The following is a 24886-nucleotide window of genomic DNA, read 5'->3' on the forward strand; positions in this document are numbered from 1 at the left end:
CGATACAACATTCGAGTCATCACAGAATCTCGGACTATGAGGTAATGAGGCTATCCGAGCTGCTAAGACTCCATTTTTCTGCTGTTTCGATACTTCTGCGCCTCTAGGCACTCGGCTTGGCGAGAATATGAAACAATCACCTTGATGGTGTGGCCGTAACAAATGTTACATCAGCGAGCACGTCGTGTTGAAATTCCGCACAGCTTTGGGTTCTTGAACTATCAGGTAAGGCGTCTTAATTTTATCCACCTTCATCAAGTAAGTTGTTTTGTGGTGCAACGTATTATTACCTCAAGAAGAAGTATTGTACAGCAACTGGCTTCCTTGCTTTATAAACAATCCAATGATCAATGATTAACACACTACTCTTCGTCGGAAATCTCTCTCTTTAATCAATAAAATCTAATAAGAAACCCACACTGACGAGCAACACTGAAGATCTGGTTCAAAAAAATTAAAAAGAAAAAAGTAAAAAATAAAAATTTTAAGAACCACTTCCTTAGCCTTAGCCTGGAATTTACCTTTCTTACAGCTTGTAGAAAATAGATACCAACAACCGTAACTTCAATCATTTTATTGAACTAGCAGTTTCGGTGCTTTATTGCTACCTCTGCAAAAATCGACAAAATCATCAAGCTTACAATAGATATCGTTAAGTCCCATAGTGCTCAGAGCCATTTTTAATAAATGCAAAAATACATTAAAGGTAGAAAGTGATCCGACTTTTAAGGTCTAACTGACAAGTTGTGAACGATTGGAAAACCACTAAAAAGAATAGAACATCAGAAATGAGACCCATGCATTTAGGTCAAAGTGAAAGCCTCAATTCGATTCCGTTAGCTCTTATTATTTTGCAATTTTTATTTTCTATTCTTTATAAAAAAGAAAGATAGAAATATCAAGACTGTATAATAAAAAGCACGAAATACAAACAGTGGTTACTGATTTGTCATCTACCCATCCATTGCATTAATAAAAACGGCTGAAACAAAATACAGTACTAACACAATATTGCGCAAAACCGTAAAACTGTAATGTAGTAATATAGTATGACAGATTTTCTGTCCTCATGATGATTCGTTACAGTACGACTACTGTATCCGACACCGTTGTTTGTACGCATGACTCACCGTAATTTCTGATTTAGGCTTTTATGATTAATTTTTACTATATTTCATAATATTATGTTAGTAATGTATTTTGTGTAAGATGTTTTTATTAACACAGTGAATTGGTACATGATGATTGAGTGCCAGTGTTTGTGGGTTATGCATTTCATTTTACAGTCTCGATATTTTTATCTCTGTTTTTTATAATTTTTACCAGTGCATATCCATGGTAAATTTACTTTAAATAATAACTATTGATGTTGCATAACATTTTCTTTTTTCTATTGTAAGGTTGACGATTTCGTTGATGTGAGCAGGGGCCTGAAGAGAGTGTCAATGAGACTACAAACCTGGTAACATAATCAAATTATTAAATGAAGTTAAGGCTTGTATCTATTTTCTTCACATCTTTAACCACCTGCGGTCCCATTCAATTTGCACAGAACGGAATTACAAAAACTTCCCTGCAACTCGCTTTATGTGATCATTATTCATCAGGTCTTTATGGAGGGTTACTACTAGGTCTGGTAATGGCTCAGAGCCGACCGCAGAATAACAGAAGTTAACAGGACTTTCGGCAGGGGGCGTCGAGACAGACGTAACCACGTAACCACTGCAATGCAACACTTGTTGATACTGCAGAAAAATTAGTCCCTGCACTACTCGTATGTTGCGGCCAGGTCCTGTGCTACACGAGAGACTGAAATAAGCGGAACTGCCAGACGGAACCGTGAAAGCGTACCATCACCTTCGCAGGATACAGCGTACCCATTTTCCGCCACTGGTTGTCTTTGAACTGCAGCACACCTATGGGGCCAATAAGCATTGGTTGAGTCACGAGTCTGACGGTGGAGTGTGGACACTAGTTTTGTAATCGCGGTAACGATGTAAAAGGGGATGTCAGACAGTTAATACGGAAGAGATGATATGCGGAATCTGTATTACATTCACTATTTTAGAGAACTAGAGGAATTATCGCTGCTAATGGACTCAGATGTGTAAAAGATAGGTTTGTCATTTCAGTGGTATGCGTGTAATAGAGAGATATTGTAGCTATTGATGTCTGATAAAATCCTAAGTGTTACAAAACTTAAACTGTTATTATTCAACTCATTAACAGTACATAATTTAATAATGAATTTACAAGTTTTAATGTTAGTTAGGGGCATGGGATCATTTTTAGAAGAGAATGTGTTTAATGGATATGAGATCTGCTACTAATCAAATCATCATTTTGCTGTAAATTAATTGAATTGCGATAACAGTTTCTAAACATTCATGATAGTGTCTGTTTGTTCTCTATCGTGTCTCCCTACCACTTTCGCGCAACGACGCTCTGAGCGTGTTTTTTAGGGAATTAACTAGTTTGAACCTGGGACCTGTTGCTGGTAAGGAGACGCCAGACCACACATGACATATAGAATTCAGAAGAGTTCAGTGAGACTAGCGATGATATAACCAAATACTTAATGATCTCAGCGTCAGCTCCACTGCACTCCCTGTAAAAGATTCTTAATACTAACTAAATTTAATGGAAGGGCTTCAAAGCTTTCCTATTTTTAGTTAGCTAGTAAAATAACGTCGAAAAAGCAGTTAAGTTTACCATTGGAAATTTTATTCTACTCACAAAACATTGTTTATAAATTGCACTATTGATAAAAGAAGATGTTTTAATACAGGATGGTAAAAACCAACTGCGTTCAACAAAAATGTGAACGAATGTTCCCTGAATGGGTTTCCAAGTTCTACAATCGATCGAAGGATGACCTATGCCATATCACATCTATAATCTAGGTTTAATTTAAGTTTCACGAAAGAGAAAACTATCAAAATGGTCTACAGTGACCCTCAATTATCTTTAATTACTTATCTAACTTGTCGTAAATTACAGTGGCTGATGTGGCTACTCAATAACTATATAAAAGAAAAATCATCGCGTTTCAGATCTGTTCTTCAAGTGACAAATGTGAACACCATGAGTTTTAATTAAGATCGACACTAGTATTACACAAAAAAGGGGGTGTAACAGATGAGACTTCTGCAGTTCTCAGTGAAGCCTTATGCGCTCAAAAATGCGGCATCGCGTGCGTTCATTACCTTGTCGGTGTTTAGGCAGTGTCAGGGCAGCGGCGGGCAGCTCAGCTCCGCTCACCTCGCCATCTCGGAAGCAACTCTCTCCTAACTTCCCTCACTAGAATTTACCGAAGTTGGTTTAAAAAAAAACTGGCCAATCAGGGTCTTAATGTTAACCTTAAGCTCCGCCTACAAAAATTCTGTCTATCCAATGAGAAACGTTATACTTTTCGTGGCGGGGAAATGTTTTTAAAGTTTGCAACGTAACAGAGACGCGAAAAAGTCTCACACTAAAACCTGCAGCTGTTGTGGTCCTTTTAGCGTTATCGTAAGATCTGTACTGTTATTCTGGAAGGCTTTATCTTTTAACATGGGCTGGGGGTGGTCCTAATGTAACAGACACGCGAAAAAGTCTCACGCTAAAACTTGCGGGTGGTAGTGGCCATTTTTGTGTTATCGTAAGATCTATACAGTTTTTCTGGAGGGCTCTAGCTTTTAACATGGGCTGGGGGGGGGGGTGGTCCTTGACGTAACAGAGGCTCGAAAAAGTCTCACGCTAAAACGTGCGGGTGGTAGTCTTAGCAGTAGGCGGGCGACGTAGGTGTCCAGTCCGTCCCTTATCGTAGGGCTTTCTAGCTTAACACGATTCTGCTCTTGGCTCCTGTTCTCGTTTCTCCCCTCGGAACTGCGTCGGTCTCACGGTGGGAATGTACGACATGCATTTAGGCATTCTTGTCTTAGTCTGTGATATTCCATTTGCTCACTCGTTACTCGTATTACTTTGGTTAATTTAATGTCACGATTTATTCGGAGCTATGTGACATACTACTGGATTTGCTTATCATGTCAGGGTTTTCTGGAAGGTGTTGGATTTGCCTGACACCTTACAAGTTTGTTAATAGAGAGCTTACATTCCCATTACGATCGCTGACTGTACACCACCCTAGCTAAGGTGAGTGGTACACTTACAACCAGCAGTCTGCTACAGGATCAGGAGCTTCTGTAAGTTCGAGCAGGGTGTTACTACTACAACACTGTATAGTTATGACTGCTTGTGAACTTTCGTCGTCATATTAGACTGTTTTTCTGGGTGTTGTCGGCGAATCTGGCTTTTCCCTCGAGCTTTACAGTTTCCATAGGAAATCTGAAAGCTTGGTAACAGGCCAGGAAATTAAAGGATAGTTATCACATTGTTTATGGAACATTACTCATTTTGTTGCAGACTAGGGAATCCATGGACGAAGACGGCCACTTTGGGACAGCATATGCTCATCCTGACCGGCGTCTTGTGGGAGGAGATGCGTCTGCGAACCAACCTGGTGTTCACCGTGGAGCACATGAAGCGAGACTTCTTCCTGGTGAAGGAGTGTTGCACACGGCTGCAGGACTCGGTGAAAGCTCGCATCAACGGGCAGCCCAGTCGCGACTTGGAGCTCAAGGACCTGCTGTCGTCGTTCACCACTGACGTCATCGGAATGTGTGCGTTTGGTATCGAGTGTGGAGCTATCGACGACCCAAATTCGCAGTTTCGTCGTTTTGCCGATATGGTAAGCTTGAGATAAAATTTACTATAATCCCAACAGATTCACTGTGGCCATATCGTTCAAGTGTATGTGCCATTGTTTTGTACTAACACTAATCACATTACCCCGCTATGAAACGTTTTGAATACCTACGAAGGCCACCTATTAATATGTTAAGTAAACGAGGAAACAAAAACATTTTTGGTACGTAGGGGTATTATTGTTTGTCAAAATATTCGCCAGTTGTGCGCACATTGGTGTTTCAAAAACACGCTTTTAGAAGGATTCAACAATTTCCTGATGTCATAAAAACCGCTGTGAACGCAATGTTTGTTGACCAGTGGTGATTCAGGTTTCCAGTTCGACGACTTGACTACTGGCAGAGATAACTGCTTTAGAATGGGGCTGAGACCTCGATACTAGTCGCAAAAAACGAAAGATAAGTTAATAAAATGAAAACCACTTGAAAAATACTAATTCGCCGTTATTCTCCGCTGGCATTGTCACAATCAAGGCCGATGCGAAATTTCCGGATATTTAACCTTATTTCATCTGTGACTTGTGGTAAGTACGCTACCTGACAAAAGATGTAAGCAGTCAGAGGGGAACGAAGAAATGGAACCTATCATCGCCGTATGAGAGGATATGTAACTACAAAATCAAGTCAAATTTGCAAAGAACTTGGCGGCATGAGACCATTTAGCATTCTGGCTTGCACGAATGTGCCCCCTTCATGATCATTAACTTCGGAAATACTTCCGCACTGTACAGTGGCAACACTGCCAGCGTTTACGCGCTACTGTGTTCACTGAAGAGCCAAAGAAACTGGTACGCCTGCCTAATATCGTGTAGAGCCCCCCGTGAGCACGCAGAAGTGCCAGAACATGACGTGGCATGGACTCGACTAATATCTGAAGTAGTGCTGGAAGGAACTGACACCATGAATCCTGCTGGGCTGTCCATAAATCCATAACTTTACGAGACAGTGGAGATCTCCTCTGAACAGCATGTTGCAAGGCTACCAGATACGCTGAATAATGTGCATGTCTGGGGAGTTTGATGCCTAGCGGAAGTGTTTAAACTCAGAAGAATGTTCCTGGAGGCACTCTGTTGCAATTCTGAACGTGTGGGTTGTCGCATTGTCCTACTGCAATTGTCCAAGTCCGTCGGAAAGCACAACGGACATGAATGGATGCAGGTAATCAGACAGGATGCTTACGTATGTGTCACCTGTCAGAGTCGTATCTAGACGTATTTAGACGTATCACTCCAACTGCACACGCCCCACATCATTACAGAGCCTCTACCAGCTGGAACAGTCCCCTGCTGACAGCCAGGGTCCATGTATTCGTGAGGTTGTCTCCATACCGGTACAAGTCCATCGAGTCGATACCATTTGAAACGAGATTCGTCCGACCAGGCAACGTGTTTCCAGTTGTCAACGTGATCAACAGTCCAATGTTGGTGTTGACGAGCCCAGGCGAGGAGTAATGATTTGTGTCGTGCAGTCATCAAGGCTACACGAGTGGGCCTTCGACTCCGAAAGCCCTATCGATGATGTTGAATGGTTCGCACGCTGACACTTGTTGATGGCCCAGCATTGAAATCTGCAACAATTTTCGGAATGGCTGCACTTCAGTCACCGTTGGTCCCGTTCTTGGAGGTTCTTTTCCCGGAAGCAGCGATGTCAGAGATTTGATGTTTTACCGGATTCCTGGTATTCAGGGACATTCATGAAATGGTCGTACGGGAAAATCACCACTTCATCGTTACCTCGCAGACGCTGTGACCTGATGCTCGTGCGCCGACTATAACACCACATTCAAACTCACTTAAATCTTGATAATTTGCTGTTGTAGCAGCAGTAACCGGACTAGCTGCGCCAGACACTTGTTGCCTTACATACGTGTTGCCTACCGCAGCGTCGTATTCTGCGTGTTTTTTCTGTGCTTCAGTGTACAAAGCTACTTGTAATGTAAATATTACATAGATCCCGTGGCGACGAAAAATAAAGTCAAGCTGAAAGGAATTGGATCCTTCACTGCCGTGGTTTGCCCCTGTCTTTTCGTTGGAGGAGTACTGAATTTTGCCACTAGTAAACCTGATTCGTTTTCCGGCTGGTTGACTGCTGCCATTGCACGGTGCGGAAGTATTTCTGAATTGGTGATCTTGAAAGTTGTATACTGCGACAAGATAGCCCACAATTGTTGTGACTGCTCCTTTATATCGTGGACACTGCCACTGGGACAGAGTTGATGTCCAAGGTGCTCCCTCAAATGTTCCGTCAAGAACAGATACAGCGATCTTGCTGTCCCCTGGAGCACCTCACCATCACTCTGCAGTTCTTAGACACACGTTCCATGTGTAGAGGGGCGTTGTCCTGTTGTAAAATGACGCCATGATACTGTCGCATGAGAGGTGACACGTGAAGACGCATGATCTCCGTGATGCACTGCTGTGCCTCGGAGTCTCTCGGTCGAAACCAGCCGCGAACTAAACAAGTCGTGTCAGTTCCCCCCCCCCCCCCCTTTTCATGAATGTTGGAAGTCTTGGACCTCTCCCCAGGTCGCCTCCAGGCTCGCCAACGATGGTAACTCAGGGCAGTGCACAACCGCGAGTCAGCACTGAACACCCTGCTCATGGGACCGTAATTTCCTAGCTTGGTTGCTGCTAGCCTCCGATGACGGATGTAGGATGACACAAGAAGTCACAGTTCGTAGTGATAGACGGTAAATCATTAAGTATAACAGAATTGATATCTGGCGTTCCGCAAGGTAGTGTCATAGGCCGTCTGCTGATCCTGATTTACATAAATGATCTAGGTGATAATCTGACCAGGCCCCTTAGATTTTTTTGCATATGACACTGTAATTTACCGTCTAGTAAAATCATAAAACGATCAGTGCCAATTACAAAATGATCTAATGACCTAGAGAGAATTTCTATATGGTGCAATAAGTGCCTGTTAGCCCTAAACAAAGAAAAGTACGAGGTTATGCACATGGGTACTAAAAGAAATTCGATAAATTTTGGGTATATGATAAATCGCACAAACCTAAAGGCTGTCAATTCGACTAAATACCTAGAAATTACAATTTACGAGCAACTTAAATTGGAAAGACCACAGAGATAATACTGGGGAGAAGGTGAAACAAAGACTGCACTTTGTTGGCGGAACACTTAGAAGATGCGACAAACCCACTAAAGAGACAGCCTACCTTACACTTGTCCGTCCTCTGCTGGAATATTGCTGGGCGGTGTGGGATCCTTACCAGGTAGGATTGATGGAGGACATCGAAAAAGTGCAAAGAAGGGCAGCTCGTTTCGTGTTATCGCGCAATAGGGGTGAGAGTGTCACTGACATGGATACACGAGTTGGGGTGGCAGTCGCTGAAACAAAGGCCGTTTTCTTTGCGGCGAGATCTATTTACGAAATTTCAATCACCAACTTTCTCTTCCGAATTCGAAAATATTTTGTTGACACCCACCTACGAAGGGAGAAATGGTCATCATAATAAAATAAGAGAAATCAGAGCTCGAACGGAAAGATTTAGCTGTTCCTTTTTTCCATGCGCCATTCGAGAGTGGAATGGTAGTGAAGTAGTATGAAAATGGTTCGATGAATCCTCTGCCAGGCCCTTAAGTGTGAATTGCAGAGTAACCATGTAGATGCAGATGTATTCGTCCTCGGGTGGCAGGTGCAGATGTACATGGTATACACAACGGGATTGCTCCCGTATGGTAGTCAGAACCTTGACTACTAGTGTGGCTCACGTTCGCAGGCTGTCCCACAATGAGTCACTGTCACATCCGGATGCTTAACAAACCTGTATACTGTACGATTCGAACAGCAGGAAAGTGGATCTCTAGATTGAGGGAGCTCTAGATTGAGGCCCCTTTCAAAGTCTGTCAGATGCTGAGAACGCTGTCTCATAGGAGTATGTATGATCTAGTCCTCCATAGTGATCACATTGTTGACACCCCTTATATAGCTCACCACGCTTTGTAACAACACTAAACACGAACAACACTAATGCAATTATGGTGGCCGTTCTACGTCATGAGTCTAATCATTTACATACACATCAGTGGTACGTACACTCGACAGCAAAAAAAGTGGGTCACCCCTGAATTCCAACGTGTAGGCTGCACCTGAATGTATGCAACCAACATTGCATATCTGTGTTGCATGTCGTCGCAACCCTCCACAGTACAGTCGTTGTAAGATACACAATGGGTACCCCTAGAGACTACTAGAGAACATCGGTCTTTATGACAGTCCGTCAGGATGTAAAGTAACACCACGATAGTACAGAAGAGATCAGACAGTCCTTAACTTTTGTTAACTAAACTTAATTACAATAAGTGACATTTCAAACGTTATGGGACAACTAGTTTTGTCACATAAATCGTTCAGTAATCCTTAGGTACAATTAAATATTTGAGACAGTATATGGATTTATAAAGTTTTATGGCAATTGGAAACAAGTTCTTTGTTGCCTGAAAGGTTTACGCAACACATGCTGAACGTCGTTCAATGTTCAACGGGGAGTGGATTCGCATGAACTTTATGTAATACTAAGCAGTTAAGAGAAACGTGATTAATGGCGGCAACCATTCTACATAAATCCCAACATCAACTGTAAATGACATGACCAACGTCTTCGTTCTGGATCCGAATGCAAACCCAGAATGTAAAGCCATTGTTGTATAGTGTTGCGTTGTCAAGGAATAAAGGATGCAGATGTTTAAAATTGAAATGCCATCATGTAATGCTGGGGACAAGGATGCGACCCCAGCACCTAATCGGATTGTTGAATAAGTACGTATAATCAGAATGTAGATATCACAGTTTGTCACCAGTAGTGGGGCTGCAACCTTAAATGACGACTGAAGTTATATTGCCTGACTGGGATTCAAACCCGGCGCCTACCGCCGTCGTTCTCTAACCAGGAACAGACGAGAAACGTCCAATGTTGGTTCACCATCAGCGAGATGTGCACACGTTTAACTAGAAGTAAGGTGACGAAAACGACTATGCTGACTGAGAGTCGAATGCCGCACACATGGTTATGAAGACACATTAATAATCAACTTCATATTCAGTAGTAGCTAGGAGTAGCATGTTTAGTTGCAAACCTTAAGGCCTTACTCATCCCTAGTAACGTGTTGCCTAATATCTGCGATATCATGATGTTAATTTACAAGTGGACTGACTGCCGTAAAGAGCAATGTTCTCTAGTAGTCGTGTATCATTGAGATGTAAATGAAGTGCCTCAGCAGAAAGTAATTTCCGTCGTGCAGCACGTATTGTTTCAGAGACACTGAGTATATGTTAAAAGTGCACAAAAGGTGTATTATATACTAAGTATATACTATTATTTGGAGGAGCTGCCGCCAAACCTGTTTACTTTCACATTCCGCTTAGTTATCGTGGTTGAATAGCTATAGCTGCGTTAGTTTGTACTACAGACTTGGGTAGGTTAGGTGTAACTTTTGATCCTTCAAGGAGTGATCGTGGCCATGCGGCCCGGGTCTGTACTAGCTGCGGTTCGCGAGCTACGGGCCAGCCAGGCTGGCCGAGGCGAGACGCAAGTGAGCGAGCGGGCGGTGGCGTTGGTGGGCCAACAGCCCGGGACGAGCCAGCACGGCTGCGCCGCATGCCTCTGCCTCTGCCTCTGCCTCTGCCGTTCCGTTTGACGTAAATATGTTTACTTCCTCTCCTGGCATCAGTATAGGGCGGCAAGCAGAAATACACATCAGGCTGTCTGCCGTAATGGCTCACATGGAGAGGTCTATTAGAGATAGAGTCGTCGCTCTCATTGAAGAAGGAGGATGTTCCATCAGAGAAGCTGGCACACGGTATGGCGTACTAAATACCACTGCAAACGAGATGGTGGAGGATCTGCCTTGAAAGAGGCACCACCAACAGGGCTCCTGGCTCAGACAGGAAGAGAGTGATCTCACAGAAGGAAGACAGGGACCTAGTGTCTAGGAGCAGAGAAAATCCCTTTCTGAAAGCGAAGCAGTTGCGGCGGGAGACCAACTTCCCCGGCTCCGGTGACACGATTTGTCGAAGGCTGAGGGGCGCTGGCCTGCATACACGACGATCCGCCGTGAAACAAGAGCTCGGCGAAGACAACGTTTTGTACTGGCTAGCATTTGCGGAGCTCCATCTGAGGGCGTCGTGGGACAACGTCATTGTCACCGATGAGAAGGTGTTTTCCACCAATAACGACGGCCCACGAATCGTTTACAGGCCGCAAGGGACTCCCCATCGACGCAATATGTAACCACGACGAGAAGTGGCCGGCTATCTGTTACCTGCTGGGGTTGGAATTTTGCGAGAGGGGCGGGAATTCTTCACAGGATAGAAGGAACCCTGGACAGCGCGCAGTATGCCCACATATTGGAAAATGTGATGCTTCCGTCAGTGCGGATGCTGTACGCAGAAGGGGACGTCACATTGGAAGAGGACCATACTCCCATTCACAAGTCTGCATTTCTTCAGCATGTCTTCAGCAGTGGCTCTCCACGATCGGCGTCAACGTCATGGACTGGCCGCCACGGGCGGCTCATATGAACTCCACGGAAAACATGTGGGTGAGGTCGCCAGAACATTAACAGAGAACTGGCCACGAAACCAATCAACGCTATTTGAAACTGCGTCCTGGAAGCCTGGGAGGAAGTTGCTTCTTCAGACTGTTGCGTCCGACTGCTTATACATTTTATGCCAAGACGCGTGATAGAAGTACAAAATAATAAAGATTCTGGATAAAATATTAGAGTTCTTAAAATGTTTTGTTATGTCTTCTTTTTCGTCATTTTTCATCATTGGGAACTAGTGGAAGATCGCGTGGCAACAGAAAAGGTACATAATGGGATAGCTTTCCTCTGAGTTGCCCTTTTAATTCAAGTGGGTTTCGTTTGAATATAATTTGTTAAGTATTCTATTTTGATTTCATTTATACCCTGTCTACATACTTACAAACTAATCAGCGTAGAAGCACTCTGTCACAGTAGGTTTTGTTATTTCAAATACGTGTCTCTCTTCCCCTCCATCCATGAATACACCCTCCATCCTACACGCAATACGCCAACGATTTCATATTATGTTTATTAGCCGCTCCGTACTAGCCGAGGGGTCTTAGGCGCTGCAGTCATGGACTGTGAGGCTGGTCCTGGCGGAGGTTCGAGACTTCCCTCGGGCATGGGTGTGTATGTTTGTCCTTAGGATAATTTAGGATAAGTAGTGTGTAAGATTAGGGACTGATGACCTTAGCATAAGATTTCACACCCATTTGAAGATTTATGTTTACTCGTTGTTAATATCTCTTCTATTCTCTCTCTCTCTCTCTCTCTGACACTATCGCCGTAAGTGCCCTTCTATTACACTCCCACAAAACTTTGTAAACAAATCTAGCGGTTTACAATGACGCTACATTTTCTCTTTTAACTGCTGCTGTCTTTACTCTCTATCATTCCTCTCACCACCTATGAAACCGTATTCTTTGATCTCCCGTTCCCTATAACCCATTCTTCGTTCTGAGATCAGTCCTTCCTTATCTCTCGGTCCTAGGATAAAACGAACTGTGGCACACATCTAAGTAAGCAATACTTTGCGAGCATTTCACGCTTATACCTGTATTTTGCACTTCTGCACTTATATCCATTCCCAGATCCCGCCCTTCGTCCTGTTACGCGTCCCTTGACATCTACATCTACATCTAAATGAATACTCTGCAATTGATAATTATGTGCTTGACAGGGGGTTCTGTGGTCTGATGGATTAATCTTGTATTGATGTATAAAACGTGTAGGTTCACATCTCACGGCAGGCGTAGATTTTTAACACACACAAGCAGCTCTCCTTCACCCCTAGTAACGCCAAGTGAAGAACGCCAGTAAGCTCCGTAGTTCAAGATCCGCAGCAAAGATAACATCCATTCGCTGCCGACTGGAGCAGAGTGACATTCCTTTGAGCCGTGCAGATGGAGAGACCCCCTAAGGCAGAGATTCTGTCACCAGCAAGCCGTCGTAAACTAGAAAACGTATTTCATTTAATGAACCAATGGCCATGTAAGTTCACAAGGATCTTACTTTATTTGAAACTGAGACGTTGAAAATTGTGGTGCTGGACTGGGATTAGAATTCGATTTCACTGTGTTCCCGAAGATCGCCTGATGTCTAGCTAAACATGCGCCCATCTAGCTACTGGTGAACCAACAATAGCTATTTATCGTCTGTTCCTGGCTAGAAAACGACGGTGCCTAATGCTGGGTTCGAATCCCAGTCAGACAAAAACAATTCTATCGTCAATTAAGGTTCCAGCATTTCGCTATTGGTGAGAACAATAGATATTTAACTTCAGATTTTATGTACAGTCGTACTCAAAAGCATCCGTACGACTTGAATTGCGTTTCACCTGATTCCCATGCGACCTACATAACGCAGCTGTCTAGCAGGTCCTCTAATCACTCCTTGGTACAGTCGTTTGACTGTTGAAAATGGTTCCAACAAATTACCACTAGAAAACACAGCTCTGTAGCGCAATAACTCAAGATGTAAAGTAATATCACGATACTAAACGTATCAGGGAACACCTCATCACAGATAAGACTGTAAAGGCTTGTAAGCTCACATTTATTGCAATAAATGACATACCTGAAATGTTAGGACTCTCATTATTATGTCAGATAGGTAATGCACGTAGTATGTTCGTCGTATTCATGATTTCCTCTTCAAAGTAACATACCATAGTTGTTATTTAACACAAAATGCCATAAAAATTTGCGTTGTTCACGAGCAGCTAGTTGAGAATATGTATGAACTTCAAATGACACGACGAACCGCCTCGTTCTGCATATGGATTCAAACCCAGGTCATACAGGCTAGGCCGCGGTGCCCGTGCGGTTCTAGGCACTTCAGTCCGGAACCTCGTGACTGCTACGGTCGCAGGTTCGAATCTTGCCTCGGGCATGGGTGTGTGTAATGTCCTTAGGTTAGTTAGGTTTAAGTAGTTCTAGGTTTTGGGGGACTGATGACCGCAGATGTTGAGTCCTATAGTGCTCAGAGCCATTTGAACCAATCATGCAGGCTAAGATTTCGTGGCTGACGGAAATTAACAGTCATTCCTGACTAGGCATAAAGAGAGTGATATACCTCATTTTTGGACAATATCAGTTAGCAAATATCAACTTTAAATTACCAGAGGTGAAGTAAATCTGTGTGTGCTTCTTAAAAGTAAATGCCTGAACCCACGCATTGCACATGTAATAGTTCGTTCCACCAGTCCATTGTGGCCACATTTCCCAGTCTCAGGAGTGTGCTATAATGGATAATGTGCTTAACTTATTAAACTAGTCACGGTGGGAAAAAACGCGAGTCTATTAAATGGTTAAGTAGAAGCAAGCTTCTGACGTAGGATGTAAAGACTCTTCTAGGCGTCATAGCCCCGATTTGAAGCCATTTTCAAATTTTCACTAATTCAGGAAATTTCTTAGTTCGAAAAAATCCACTGTGAAGTGTGAAGTTACCGGATAATTCGATTATCACCGTCATTATTACTATCATTTTCTTCATACCGCTGCTGGAACACATGAGCTTGAAGATCATTTAAGTCCTTTTGGTCATTATAGAAGTAGTTGTCCAAGAACAGGTTCTTTCCCTGTCTACGGAATTCTTTTCATGTTAATATCAAACATCAGTAATTACTCGTAGATTACATTAAAACTGAAGGAATTGATGAAGATGTCACTTGATAACAAAAACGCACTGTCTTTCTTCATTTACCTGCGCCTAGAAATGGCTGTCGAATACTGCCAAACCCGAAGCCAAGGGATCTTACTGCCTTACGATATACGTCGCTGTCAGTTCTTCCATATGATTTGATCGACGTAACCTGTTTCAAGTTGTGCATGACAGAGAATGTTTTAGAAAATCAATTGTTTTCCTTTGCTATAAACAGAAAGATCTTCATTCTAAGCAAACCAAGTTCAAAATTTTCGCAGTATTAGTTCACATTTAATATTAGCTTCTGTAATGTGGAAAAGTATTTCACGGTTGCAAAACCCGCATCCGACCCATTGACATTACGCTGACCATAAATTCTAGCTCAGAGTGACACCAGTTTAAGTAACCTAATGTAGCGAATACTGTTTGCCAGTTCTCTTTCTCACCGGAAAATACGCTATTAATCCATTGGGCTCCATAAGTACACGGTATCAGTAATTTCTGTGTGTGTGCAGTGCATACGGATTGTTGAATATCGTAGTGCTCTCTCTACCACATCTGTATACATTATGCCTGATTTAAACGGGCCATTTATCATTACAGGCCCCGGGCAGTGCAACATCATACTGACAACAGTAATGTGCTTTTACTGACAACCTCACTGTTCGTTTTACCTGGTTTTGTAATCATTTAAATAAAATAACACAATCTTCCAGTGGGTGACATTTCATCCCCCTTTTCCTTCTGTGAAATTTGTCAGTAAGCTTCTTGCTTCCAACCAGCGAAATGCGGCAGAGTACGGTTGGTAAACGATTTACAAACCACGATTTAGTGCCGTTAACACGATTTCTTTAAACATTGGCGTAGCTGAAGGAATTTAGTTTCTTCTTAAATCGTCTTATGCAGCAACGTTCACAGATATCTCATATAGGAAAAGCTCTTTATCCACGTACGAAGGTTGTAAAACAAACTTCCCACAGTTTGTGTCAGGTTGATCTTTTCGTGTGATAGCACTACGTAAGTATTTTGTGTAAGAGGTATTAAAGTAGTGTTCCTGTAGCTGTGGGAATCATTGGTAGAAAACGAGTTTCACACCAATGGGTACAGTACTGATAAATATTCAAGGTGATTATCAACCTAAGTCTACGTTCATCCTCAAACTGAGGCGTATTTGTAATATTGAAGCTAGACTATGTATCCTTGTCTTCCTTGAGTGGGCACTGGAGGGCGTTTACACACACGTATACGAGGGTAATTCCAAAGGTAAGGTCTCCTAAGGCACACGCAACCGCCAACGCAGGCACAAACGAGAGATCCTTAATTTTAATGGCAAGCAGAATCCACAGTGTTGGCTACATGGTGGAAAGGTGGTAAAGAGCAAGACTTTGGATACGAAGGTCTCAGGTTCGATGCCTCACCAGTCCTACGATTTTTATGTGCCGTTTTACACATTTTCCCCTGTGCAGTGTTTGTTGATGTGAAAAATTTGCACTGTGGTCCGAAATCCACGTAAAACTGTAGGTTCCCCTATTAACTGGCTAGGTAAGTCAACTCAGAGGTCGATTGGAAGCAACAGCATACCACCTGCAACAAGACTGCGGTGTTCAAACCACTCTTGCGACTGATGACTGCTTTACTTTCTATGGGTTCCAAAACTAATTATCTTCGAGTTATTAACATTTTTGTGTTTTCATGTTATAGCTTTGATACCAGTAAACGTAAGTAACCGGCCGAGCACTGTCACTGTTCAAGTTGTCAAGGTGGAAGACGACGACGGTGTCGACCTCAGTTACAATTTTGATCATGGCTATGTTTCAGTCGATTACCTCTATGGGCCCTTTTGCGTATTTCAAGATATGCTTTTATACACCTGGTACGCTTCCAAATTGATATCTGATAGAGCTGTATTTAGCAACACGAATCAGATATGTTTTCCGTGCAATATATCGGACAACACGTCAGTGCAGCGAGATTTCGTTTATGTGTTGCGCATCTTGCGAGAAATATTTGTGTTTTGCTTGCTTCTGTGATAGGTTTCACCCCACTGAATGCGAGCAAGCTCACGAATAGATTGTCAATAACTGGAATTACGCAATAACACACTTAAAAGTTGTATTTTTGCATTATGTATCCCGATAAAAATAACTGTAAACACGTTATATGCCTACTTGCTTATTATCGCGCTTCTCGATGTTTTCCCCAAAAAATTAAAATAAAAATTAAGAGAGAGAGAGAGAGAGTGAGAGAAAACAGAAATGTATTTCAAATATCAGCTCAGTGACGCCATGTTCGTCTCGTGATGTAAAGCAAGGATAATTGATAGGTAATATCTCGTTGTACTAGCGATATCTATGGCTTCGGGGTTCTTTGTTTTCTCTCTGCAAACAACTAGAACAGAATTCAGTAACAAAGTGGTAAGAACACTTACTCAGTCCGCAATTAAACACTCAGCCATTCTTGGTTATTTTGTTAGTCGTCTGTAATGCAGTAAACATCCTTCATTATTGATTTGTAATTACTACCATTGTTATTGTTATTCGTCACCCCACAACAGCTTTCCTATCACTCATTGCAGCCGATGCACGTAACGAATGGTTCAGGATGAATGGAATGTGGGATGTTTCGTCACGGAGAATATACACATTTATCTCGTCGTCTTGTGTCAGAGTAATATGAAAATCTCAATACGAAAAGACGACAATAACACCCAACTATTTCTGTCCACTTAACACCATGACGACAGACAAATTGGCGTCTCACTGTGTTTTGATTATAATTCGTTAGCCTTTTTGCGACCTCATTTTAATACCTCGTGGAAGCAGGCATAATATTTTACTTTTTGGAAACCGAACAATAACACAAAAAGATAGTAGAGGGAAGGGTACAAAGAAAAAATCAGACTCATGGGTGTGGATCCAGTTCATCATAAGAAGACTAAACAAGAGGGAAACATTACGAAAGCAATGAACACGCTGGTTAGTATACATTATTTGTATAGATCTTAAGATGAAAAATCGCACATCTGCACATTGCCCGCATCTGCACTTTAGTTTCTGTCGTAATGGGCATAATTTTTAGTTTCTTCTCTTCTGAATATCAAATGAATTGATTATTACGTGGTACAGAATAATTAGGTTACTGTGTTTCTTACAGCTTCCATTCGCACCAACATTTTTCTACTTTCTCGTGCAATTCATGAAATTCTACTTGTATGATCACACGACTGCACATAGATGCAATCGATTTCGAGGTGCAAAGTGTTTGTTATCTTACTTTTCGTGACAGATTGGCAAAGTTGATTTCCAAAGACTTTTCATTGTACTGAAATAATCTTTTGTAACAAAGTAACAAGGTGTTTTATTCGTACATATTTTATGGGAAACTGTAATCGTGATGGAAGATTACACACCTGAATGTTTGACACAGCTGGTAGGAGAAAACGCTGCATATTAACCAAACCCCGCGCCTCCTCTCCGTATCCTCCTATGACACGAGGACAGGGTTATCCTCCTATAACATTACAGAGCTGTTCCTAGCACAGCTGAGAATTGGCAACATCGTGACAAACATTTGGCAACACTGTGACAGTGCAATCACTTCCGCGTATGGTACTGAACTGACTCGCTAAATTCACTTAATATTCCCTTTCCATTTTAATGACTCGTGGTATGTAATCCTCAAGTATACTAAGACACTGAGACAGAAATTTCAATTTTTGGCTAAAGAAATGCTGTTCTTCACGTAAGTGACAACTTTTAATATCTTTCACGATGTGCTATGAGGCTGAGCGTCCAATACCATGACGAGAGTGCTGGCAGTAGTGTGTCGATAGCCCCGTGGTACCGCCCGTGTCTCCTGTTCCAGTGGTAAACAGAATCGTCAGTTCTAACCGTGGTACGGGCAGCGCGTGGGAGCTTTTTTGTGTATTATTTTATGGAGCTGCGAATTACCAGAAAAAATTCTTTAACAAAAAAAGAGGAAAACCTTTACACATCAAATTCTCTTGGCAGCTCGAGTCAGTAATTTGTGTTAATGGTCGTAGATTTCAGCTTACTGACTGCCAAGCTGCTATACAATACAAGCGTCTCTGAAGAAATTCGAATCGACCGTCAACGATACAAAATTCAATAATGTTCTTCACTTAAGACTCCCAAGCCAGGGTGATAAGTATGAAGGAAATAAAATGATTAGCAAATCGCAAGAAAATACTTTCAGCTCCAAGTGCAATGGTGGAAAACTTACAATGCTGCACAACAGGTAACGCCTCTTTCCGCTGCTGCAAGCAAATTTTGGGTTTCTAGGAATACGTAACTTTATTTATGAAATGCCATGTTTGCATACCTGTTGAGTATGACACAGCATACCATTTAAACACAGACCCAATCGAAATCTAAGTGAGTAGTATTTTACTAATTCGTAAAGATAGAGGCACGCTTGTGTACAGATACTCAGTTTTGTTAAAACAGACTTTCGTCGTAAGGTTATCATGGGTAATTATTTTTCGTTTCTTGTGATACAGTGCACAGTTTTCGTAAGGATTCTTTTAGTGTTGTTAAAACAATACTAAACATGATAGAGAAATTAATCATCAACGATATATGCGAATTCTTTGGTGTTATCTATAACAGTCTGACAATGCACATGCAGTTTATTGATTAGATGCATGTAGAAAACTTGTTCTGAATTAAAGCTGTCAAACAGGGTTTAAAGAAGAATAAATTGCCACTACCAGACGACAGCTAATGTAGAAAATACTTTTCTGACTACTTTGGCACGATGCGCTCTCCCCATACATAATACAAAAGCTTCGAGACGCATCTGCTGCCTGGCCGTCTATTAAACCTGAAAAGAACAAAATGACGCAGAAGTTAGCCTTTTTCCCACATGCGACTATTTTGGGTTGAGAAGTGAAGAATATTATGTTCAAAGTTCCATTAAATTGATAACTTCAGCAGACAGCAGGATTGCGTTTAAAAAAAAATGTAGTAGCGAATGTAACAGAAGACGCGAGGTTTTATCAACAGTGCGCGACACATACGGTTACGCTACTAGCTGTGGCGTAGTTACAGCACCTCTGGAAGTGAAGAACAGTTCCTCCAGAACTTCGACATTTCACAGTGGTGTGAGATAATGCGTCTGGTCGGATCTAGACTTCTGAGAGACAGACAGTTACAGCATTTCTTTTGCACTGCACAATGGTTTCAACAAACAGGTAGCGCAATAGAGTAGCTCAAATGGAAAGGAACACTTCCTATTTAAATTTCTGCATCCTACACTGCTGGCAGTTCTATGTAGGTGGCAGTTACGTTATTTTATTTCGGTGATTACAAAATAGAGTCGAATGTATGCACTGGATAGCCGAGGCAGGTAGTTCATGGCGATTCGGTCAACCAAGTAAATGAATGTACTGAACACCACTACAGGGAGCCTGTGTGTCAGAATTTTCATCTTGTGTGCCGTAACGGTGCTATGATAGACAAATGAGTCGTAGCGAAGAGGGTTTGGTGGTCTGTTGGACTGATGATAGTTCCATATGATGATGGTCTCGGTTCGATTCAAACTTGTGGAGATTTATTTGATAGGGAGAGGCAGATTCTATTCTCTTCTGGCTACGCCAAGTGAAGAAGGAATAATGGCATTGTGGTCTGAAAATCACATTAAACTTGATATTCCTTCTCTACCAAGTAGACGTTAGGTGGAACCACAATAAAGTAAGGAGTGGCGACATGTAGAAACTCTATCTCCAGTAACCTTTCTTATACTGGTTATTTATAGCTAGTGACGAAACGAATCCTCTGTATGGTCACAGGACACTTATTCCATCTTTTATTTGAGCTTCTGTATGACGATAAAATTGGTTCTGAACTGGGAATGCTACTCAGACCGTCCTTAACGTGGGAATTTGATCCCTTCGTGACAATACAGCTCGACTGCTACATGTTGTTTGTTCGAGACTGCAGATTCCTCAACATCTTCACGTATTGCGCATGAATGGGTTGGAATCCTGGCCCAGCACTAAACTTTTCACTATGTATTATCAAGCTCTAGCATGAGAACACCTATCTGCTGGTGGATGATAATTTTTATTTTTAATGCATTTTCATTCGCTATCAACACTAACGATATCTGACGTTTTTGACTCCCAGTGAGACGCAGAACTATTTGCGAGACCACTGTAGTCAACAACGATATGTCTGGGGTTCGATTCCTAGTCAGCACTGAACTATTTGTCATATTATTTCTTGTTCAAACATGCTCACATGTCGCTGCTGGTGTAACAAACCCATATTTAACGATCCTTCTTTTCTTTAGAATATAACAGCGATATGTGCCGGGTTGGAGTCCTGGGAAGGAAAAAATTAATGTTTCGTCTCGTCATTTTAGTTAATACATCTAGCTACTGCCGAGAAAATCCGATATGTCAAAGTTGATTATGCTTCGATAACAATCAGATTAGGTTCTGGGTTCGAATCCCGGTCCAACACAAAGCTTTACCTCACTGCATTTGAAGTAAGTTACATGTGAAGAAGCAGTATTTAACATCTCTCGTAGTTCGTTAACAGAGACAATAGATGCTAAGTAGGAATTCGCGACCATTAAAAATGTTTAAGTTATGTAATTTGAAGTTGATATTTGTTAATTGATACTGTCTAAAATCGGGGTATATCACTCTCTTTATGCCTAGTCAGGAATGACTGTTAATTTCCGTCAGTCACGAAATCTTAGTTTGCATGACCTGGGTTTGAATCCATATGCAGAACGAGTCGGTTCGTCGTGTCATTTGAAATTCATACATATTTTCAACTAGCTGCTCGTGAATAACGTAAATTTTTATGACATTTTGTGTTTAATAACAAGTATGGTATGTTACTTTGAAGAGGAAATCATGAATACGACGAACTTACTACTTGCATTACCTATCTGACGTAATAATGAGAGTGCTTACATTTCAGGTATGTCAGTTATTGCAATAAATGCGAGTTTACAAGCCTTAAGGACAGTTGTATCTGTGATGAGGTGTTCCCTGATATTTGTAGTATCATGGTTCAAATGGTTCAAATGGCTCTGAGCACTATGGGACTAAACATCTGTGGCCATCAGTCCCCTAGAACTTAGAACTACTTAAACCTAACTAACCTAAGGACATCACACACATCCATGCCCGAGGCAGGATTCGAACCTGCGACCGTAGCAGTCGCGCGGTTCCGGACTGAGCGCCTGAAACGCTAGACCACCGCGGCCGGCGGTATCATGGTATTACTTTACTTCTTGAGTTATGCGATACAGAGCAGTGTTTTCTAGTGGTGACTTGTTGGAACCATTTTCAATAGTCAAACAACTGTATCAAGGAGCGATTAGAGAACCTGCTAGACAGCTGCGTTATGTGGGTTGCATGGGAATGAGGCGAAATGCAATCCAGGTCGTTTGGATACTTTTGAGCATGACTGTTCTTCGTTAACAATCCGATTAGGTGCTGGGTTCGCATCCCTGCACTAGCTTTATATGACGGCATTTCAATTTTAAACATGGGCGTACCTTGTTCCTTGTGAGTGACACCATATTAAACGTCGTTGGGGGTAGTTCCGAGGACGGTATCTGTTATGACAGGATTCCCAGTTCAGTACAAACATTTTCGTCACTTATTTTCAGGATCTGAATTGATAACTGATACTGGGGCAAACGTCTATATTTCACGTCTCTTTATGCCTAGTGATCGGGTATCAATAAGGCACAAACAAAGCTTAGCTTAGTTAGCAATGGCTATAGGTGCTGGGTTTGAATCCGGGTCTAGAACAACGACGTTGGTCATGTCATTTGAAGATCAAATTTGTGTACACGTAGCTGTTGATGTGTTACGAGAATAATGATTTTACTGGTGGTTCGCTGTTAATGTTGAGATTTCCTTAGAGTGCTTGTTTAATCGCTTTTTTCTTCTGGTTCGTCCAATATCCAGTTTCCAGAGCCACTCGCCGTTGAGCGACCTTCAGCACGTGGATGGAAAACCTTCTAGAGAGCGAAAAACGTTTTTCCGATTGCCGTACAGCTTTGTAACTCCATATATTGTCTCAAGTATTTAATTTTGCCTGTACTGTACTGTACGATAAATGTAAAATAATCCGTTTTCTCGTAACTTTTGGAATGTCACTTGTTGTAATTAAGGTTAGATTATGAGTGTTATGAGGTGTCTCACCGCTAAGAACGTGTTTTCTAATATGTTTTGTATGACGATACTAGTTGACACTCAGACTGACTGCCATAAAGACCTTTGGTCTCTTAGTAGTCTCTTGCGGTACCCATTGTGTGTAGTCAAACGACTGTATCCCACGGGGTTTTGGTGTTTAGAGGACCTGCAACACAGCTACGTTATGTTGGTTGTATTCGGCAGTGACACACTTTTTTCGCTGTCAAGTGTACACGGACGAAGTTATGATGACAACCGACTAAGTTTTGTGGCGGCTTTCCTTTTTTGTCAAGCGGTGTGCGTTGTTGTGCACCATTCAGCATTAACTATTCGCTGACCTTTAAAGCTGCGATGGCGACAAGCCCAGAGGAACCAAATAAACAAGCGATAGCTTTCTTGGTGGCGCCTCGCGAGTCAACTGCGTTTTTTGGTTTCGGTTGACCTTGGTTAACATAATAGTTTAAGGTCCTTAGATTTCGCCTCCTGTTACTATACTGTATACGGATTTCACTTTTCCTAGTCGAACTGCATAAACATTTCCTTACACCAATCGACATTAAAGTGTTTTTGTTTACAATGAGCGTTTAATGGAATGGTATAACGAAAAACGGAACATCTAATCTGAGGGTCTTTTCAGTATCATCATAAAGACCTAACAGCAGTGCTACTAATCACATCTTCTGAGTTTTAGAAAGAAGTCGACTTCAGAAAAGACAACTGTTCCGCATAATTTCGTTGTGGTCGTGCTTGCACCAGCCGTGAATTTCCTGGAGGTCGACCAAAATCGGTTGTAGTTCCAAAATACAGGTAACCTGGGCAACGTAACTGAAGCGACTTGACATATAAGACGGATACATGTTTAGACATATTGAATACTCCACTGCACTTGATTCTGCACGAACATGTAGCAGTGTAGATCTGTTCCTGATGGATTCCACAGAATGTGTCAATTAGCATAAGGAAATCCTCGAACATTTCAAAAATGGTTCAAATGGCTCTGAGCACTATGGGACCTAACTTCTAAGGTCATCAGTCCCCTAGAACTTAGAACTACTTAAACCTAACTAACCTAAGCACATCACACACATCCATTCCCGAGGCAGGATTCGAACCTGCGACCGTAGCGGTCGCGCGGTTCCAGACTGAAGCGCCTAGAACCGCTCGGCCACTCCGGCCGGCTCGAACATTTCGACCAACGAAATGCGAAGTCTGTAAACAAACCGTTAGTGCGCGACGAATATGGGGTACATGAGTGTGAACCGGAAAATAAGCAGCAGTCAGATATGCATGTTCCAAGATGATCCGAAACCAATAAAATCGCAACGCACATTATAAAAAGTGATCGCTTCTTTCTACACTACTGGCCATTAAAATTGGTACACCAAGAAGAAATTCAGATGATAAACTGGTATTCTGTGGACTAATAGATTATACTAGAACTGAAATGTGATTACATTTTCACACAATGTGGGTGCATACATCCTGAGAAATCAGTACCCAGAACAATCACCTCTGGCCGTAATAACGGCCTTGATATTCTTGGGCTTTGAATCGAAACAGAGCTCGGATGGCGTGTATAGGTACAGCTGCCCATGCAGCTTCAACACGATATCACAGTTCATCAAGAGTAGCGACTGGCGTATTGTGACGATCCAGTTGCTCGGGCACCATTGAACAGACGTTTCCAGTTGGTGAGAGATCTTGAGAATGTGCTGTCCAGAGTAGCAGTCGAACATTTTCTGTACCCAGAAAGGCCCGTACAGGACCTGCAACAAGCGGTCGTGTATTGTCCTGCTGAATTGTAGGGTTCCGCAGGGATCGTAACACATCTGAAATGTAACGTCCACTGTTCAAAGCGCCGTCAATGCGAAAAAGAGGTGTACGAGACGTGTAACCAATGGCACCCCATACCATCCCGCCGGGTGATACGCCAGTATGGCGTTGACAAATACACGCATCCAATGTGTGTTCACCGCGATGTCGCTAAACACTGATGCAACCATCATGATGCTGTAAACAGAACCTGGATTCATCCGAAAAAATGACGTTCTGCCATTCGTCCATCCAGGTTCGTCGTTGAGTACACCATCGCCGGTGCTCCTGTGTGTAAGCGCAGCCATTGTCTCCGAGCTGATGGTCCATGCTGCTGCAAACGTTGTCGAACTGTTGGTGCAGATGGTTGTTGTCTTGCAGATGTCCCCATCTGTTGACTCATGGATCGAGACATGGTTGCACGATCCGTTACAACCATACGGATAAGATGGCTG

At 42.3% G+C, this 24886-nt stretch overlaps 1 protein-coding gene across 1 annotated transcript in view; it reads left to right on the forward strand.

Annotated features, from left to right (window-relative positions):
* LOC126335207 (cytochrome P450 6k1-like) overlaps positions 1–24886 on the forward strand; it is a 117752-nt gene that overhangs the window by 47519 nt on the left and 45347 nt on the right. The window contains exon 2 of the mRNA XM_049998219.1: positions 4405–4729. Coding sequence (XP_049854176.1) covers positions 4405–4729 — 325 coding nt within the window. The remainder of the gene's footprint in view (positions 1–4404; positions 4730–24886) is intronic.

This window comes from Schistocerca gregaria, chromosome 2 (genome assembly GCF_023897955.1).
Source record: "Schistocerca gregaria isolate iqSchGreg1 chromosome 2, iqSchGreg1.2, whole genome shotgun sequence".
In the NCBI taxonomy this organism is placed as follows: Eukaryota; Metazoa; Arthropoda; class Insecta; order Orthoptera; family Acrididae; genus Schistocerca; species Schistocerca gregaria.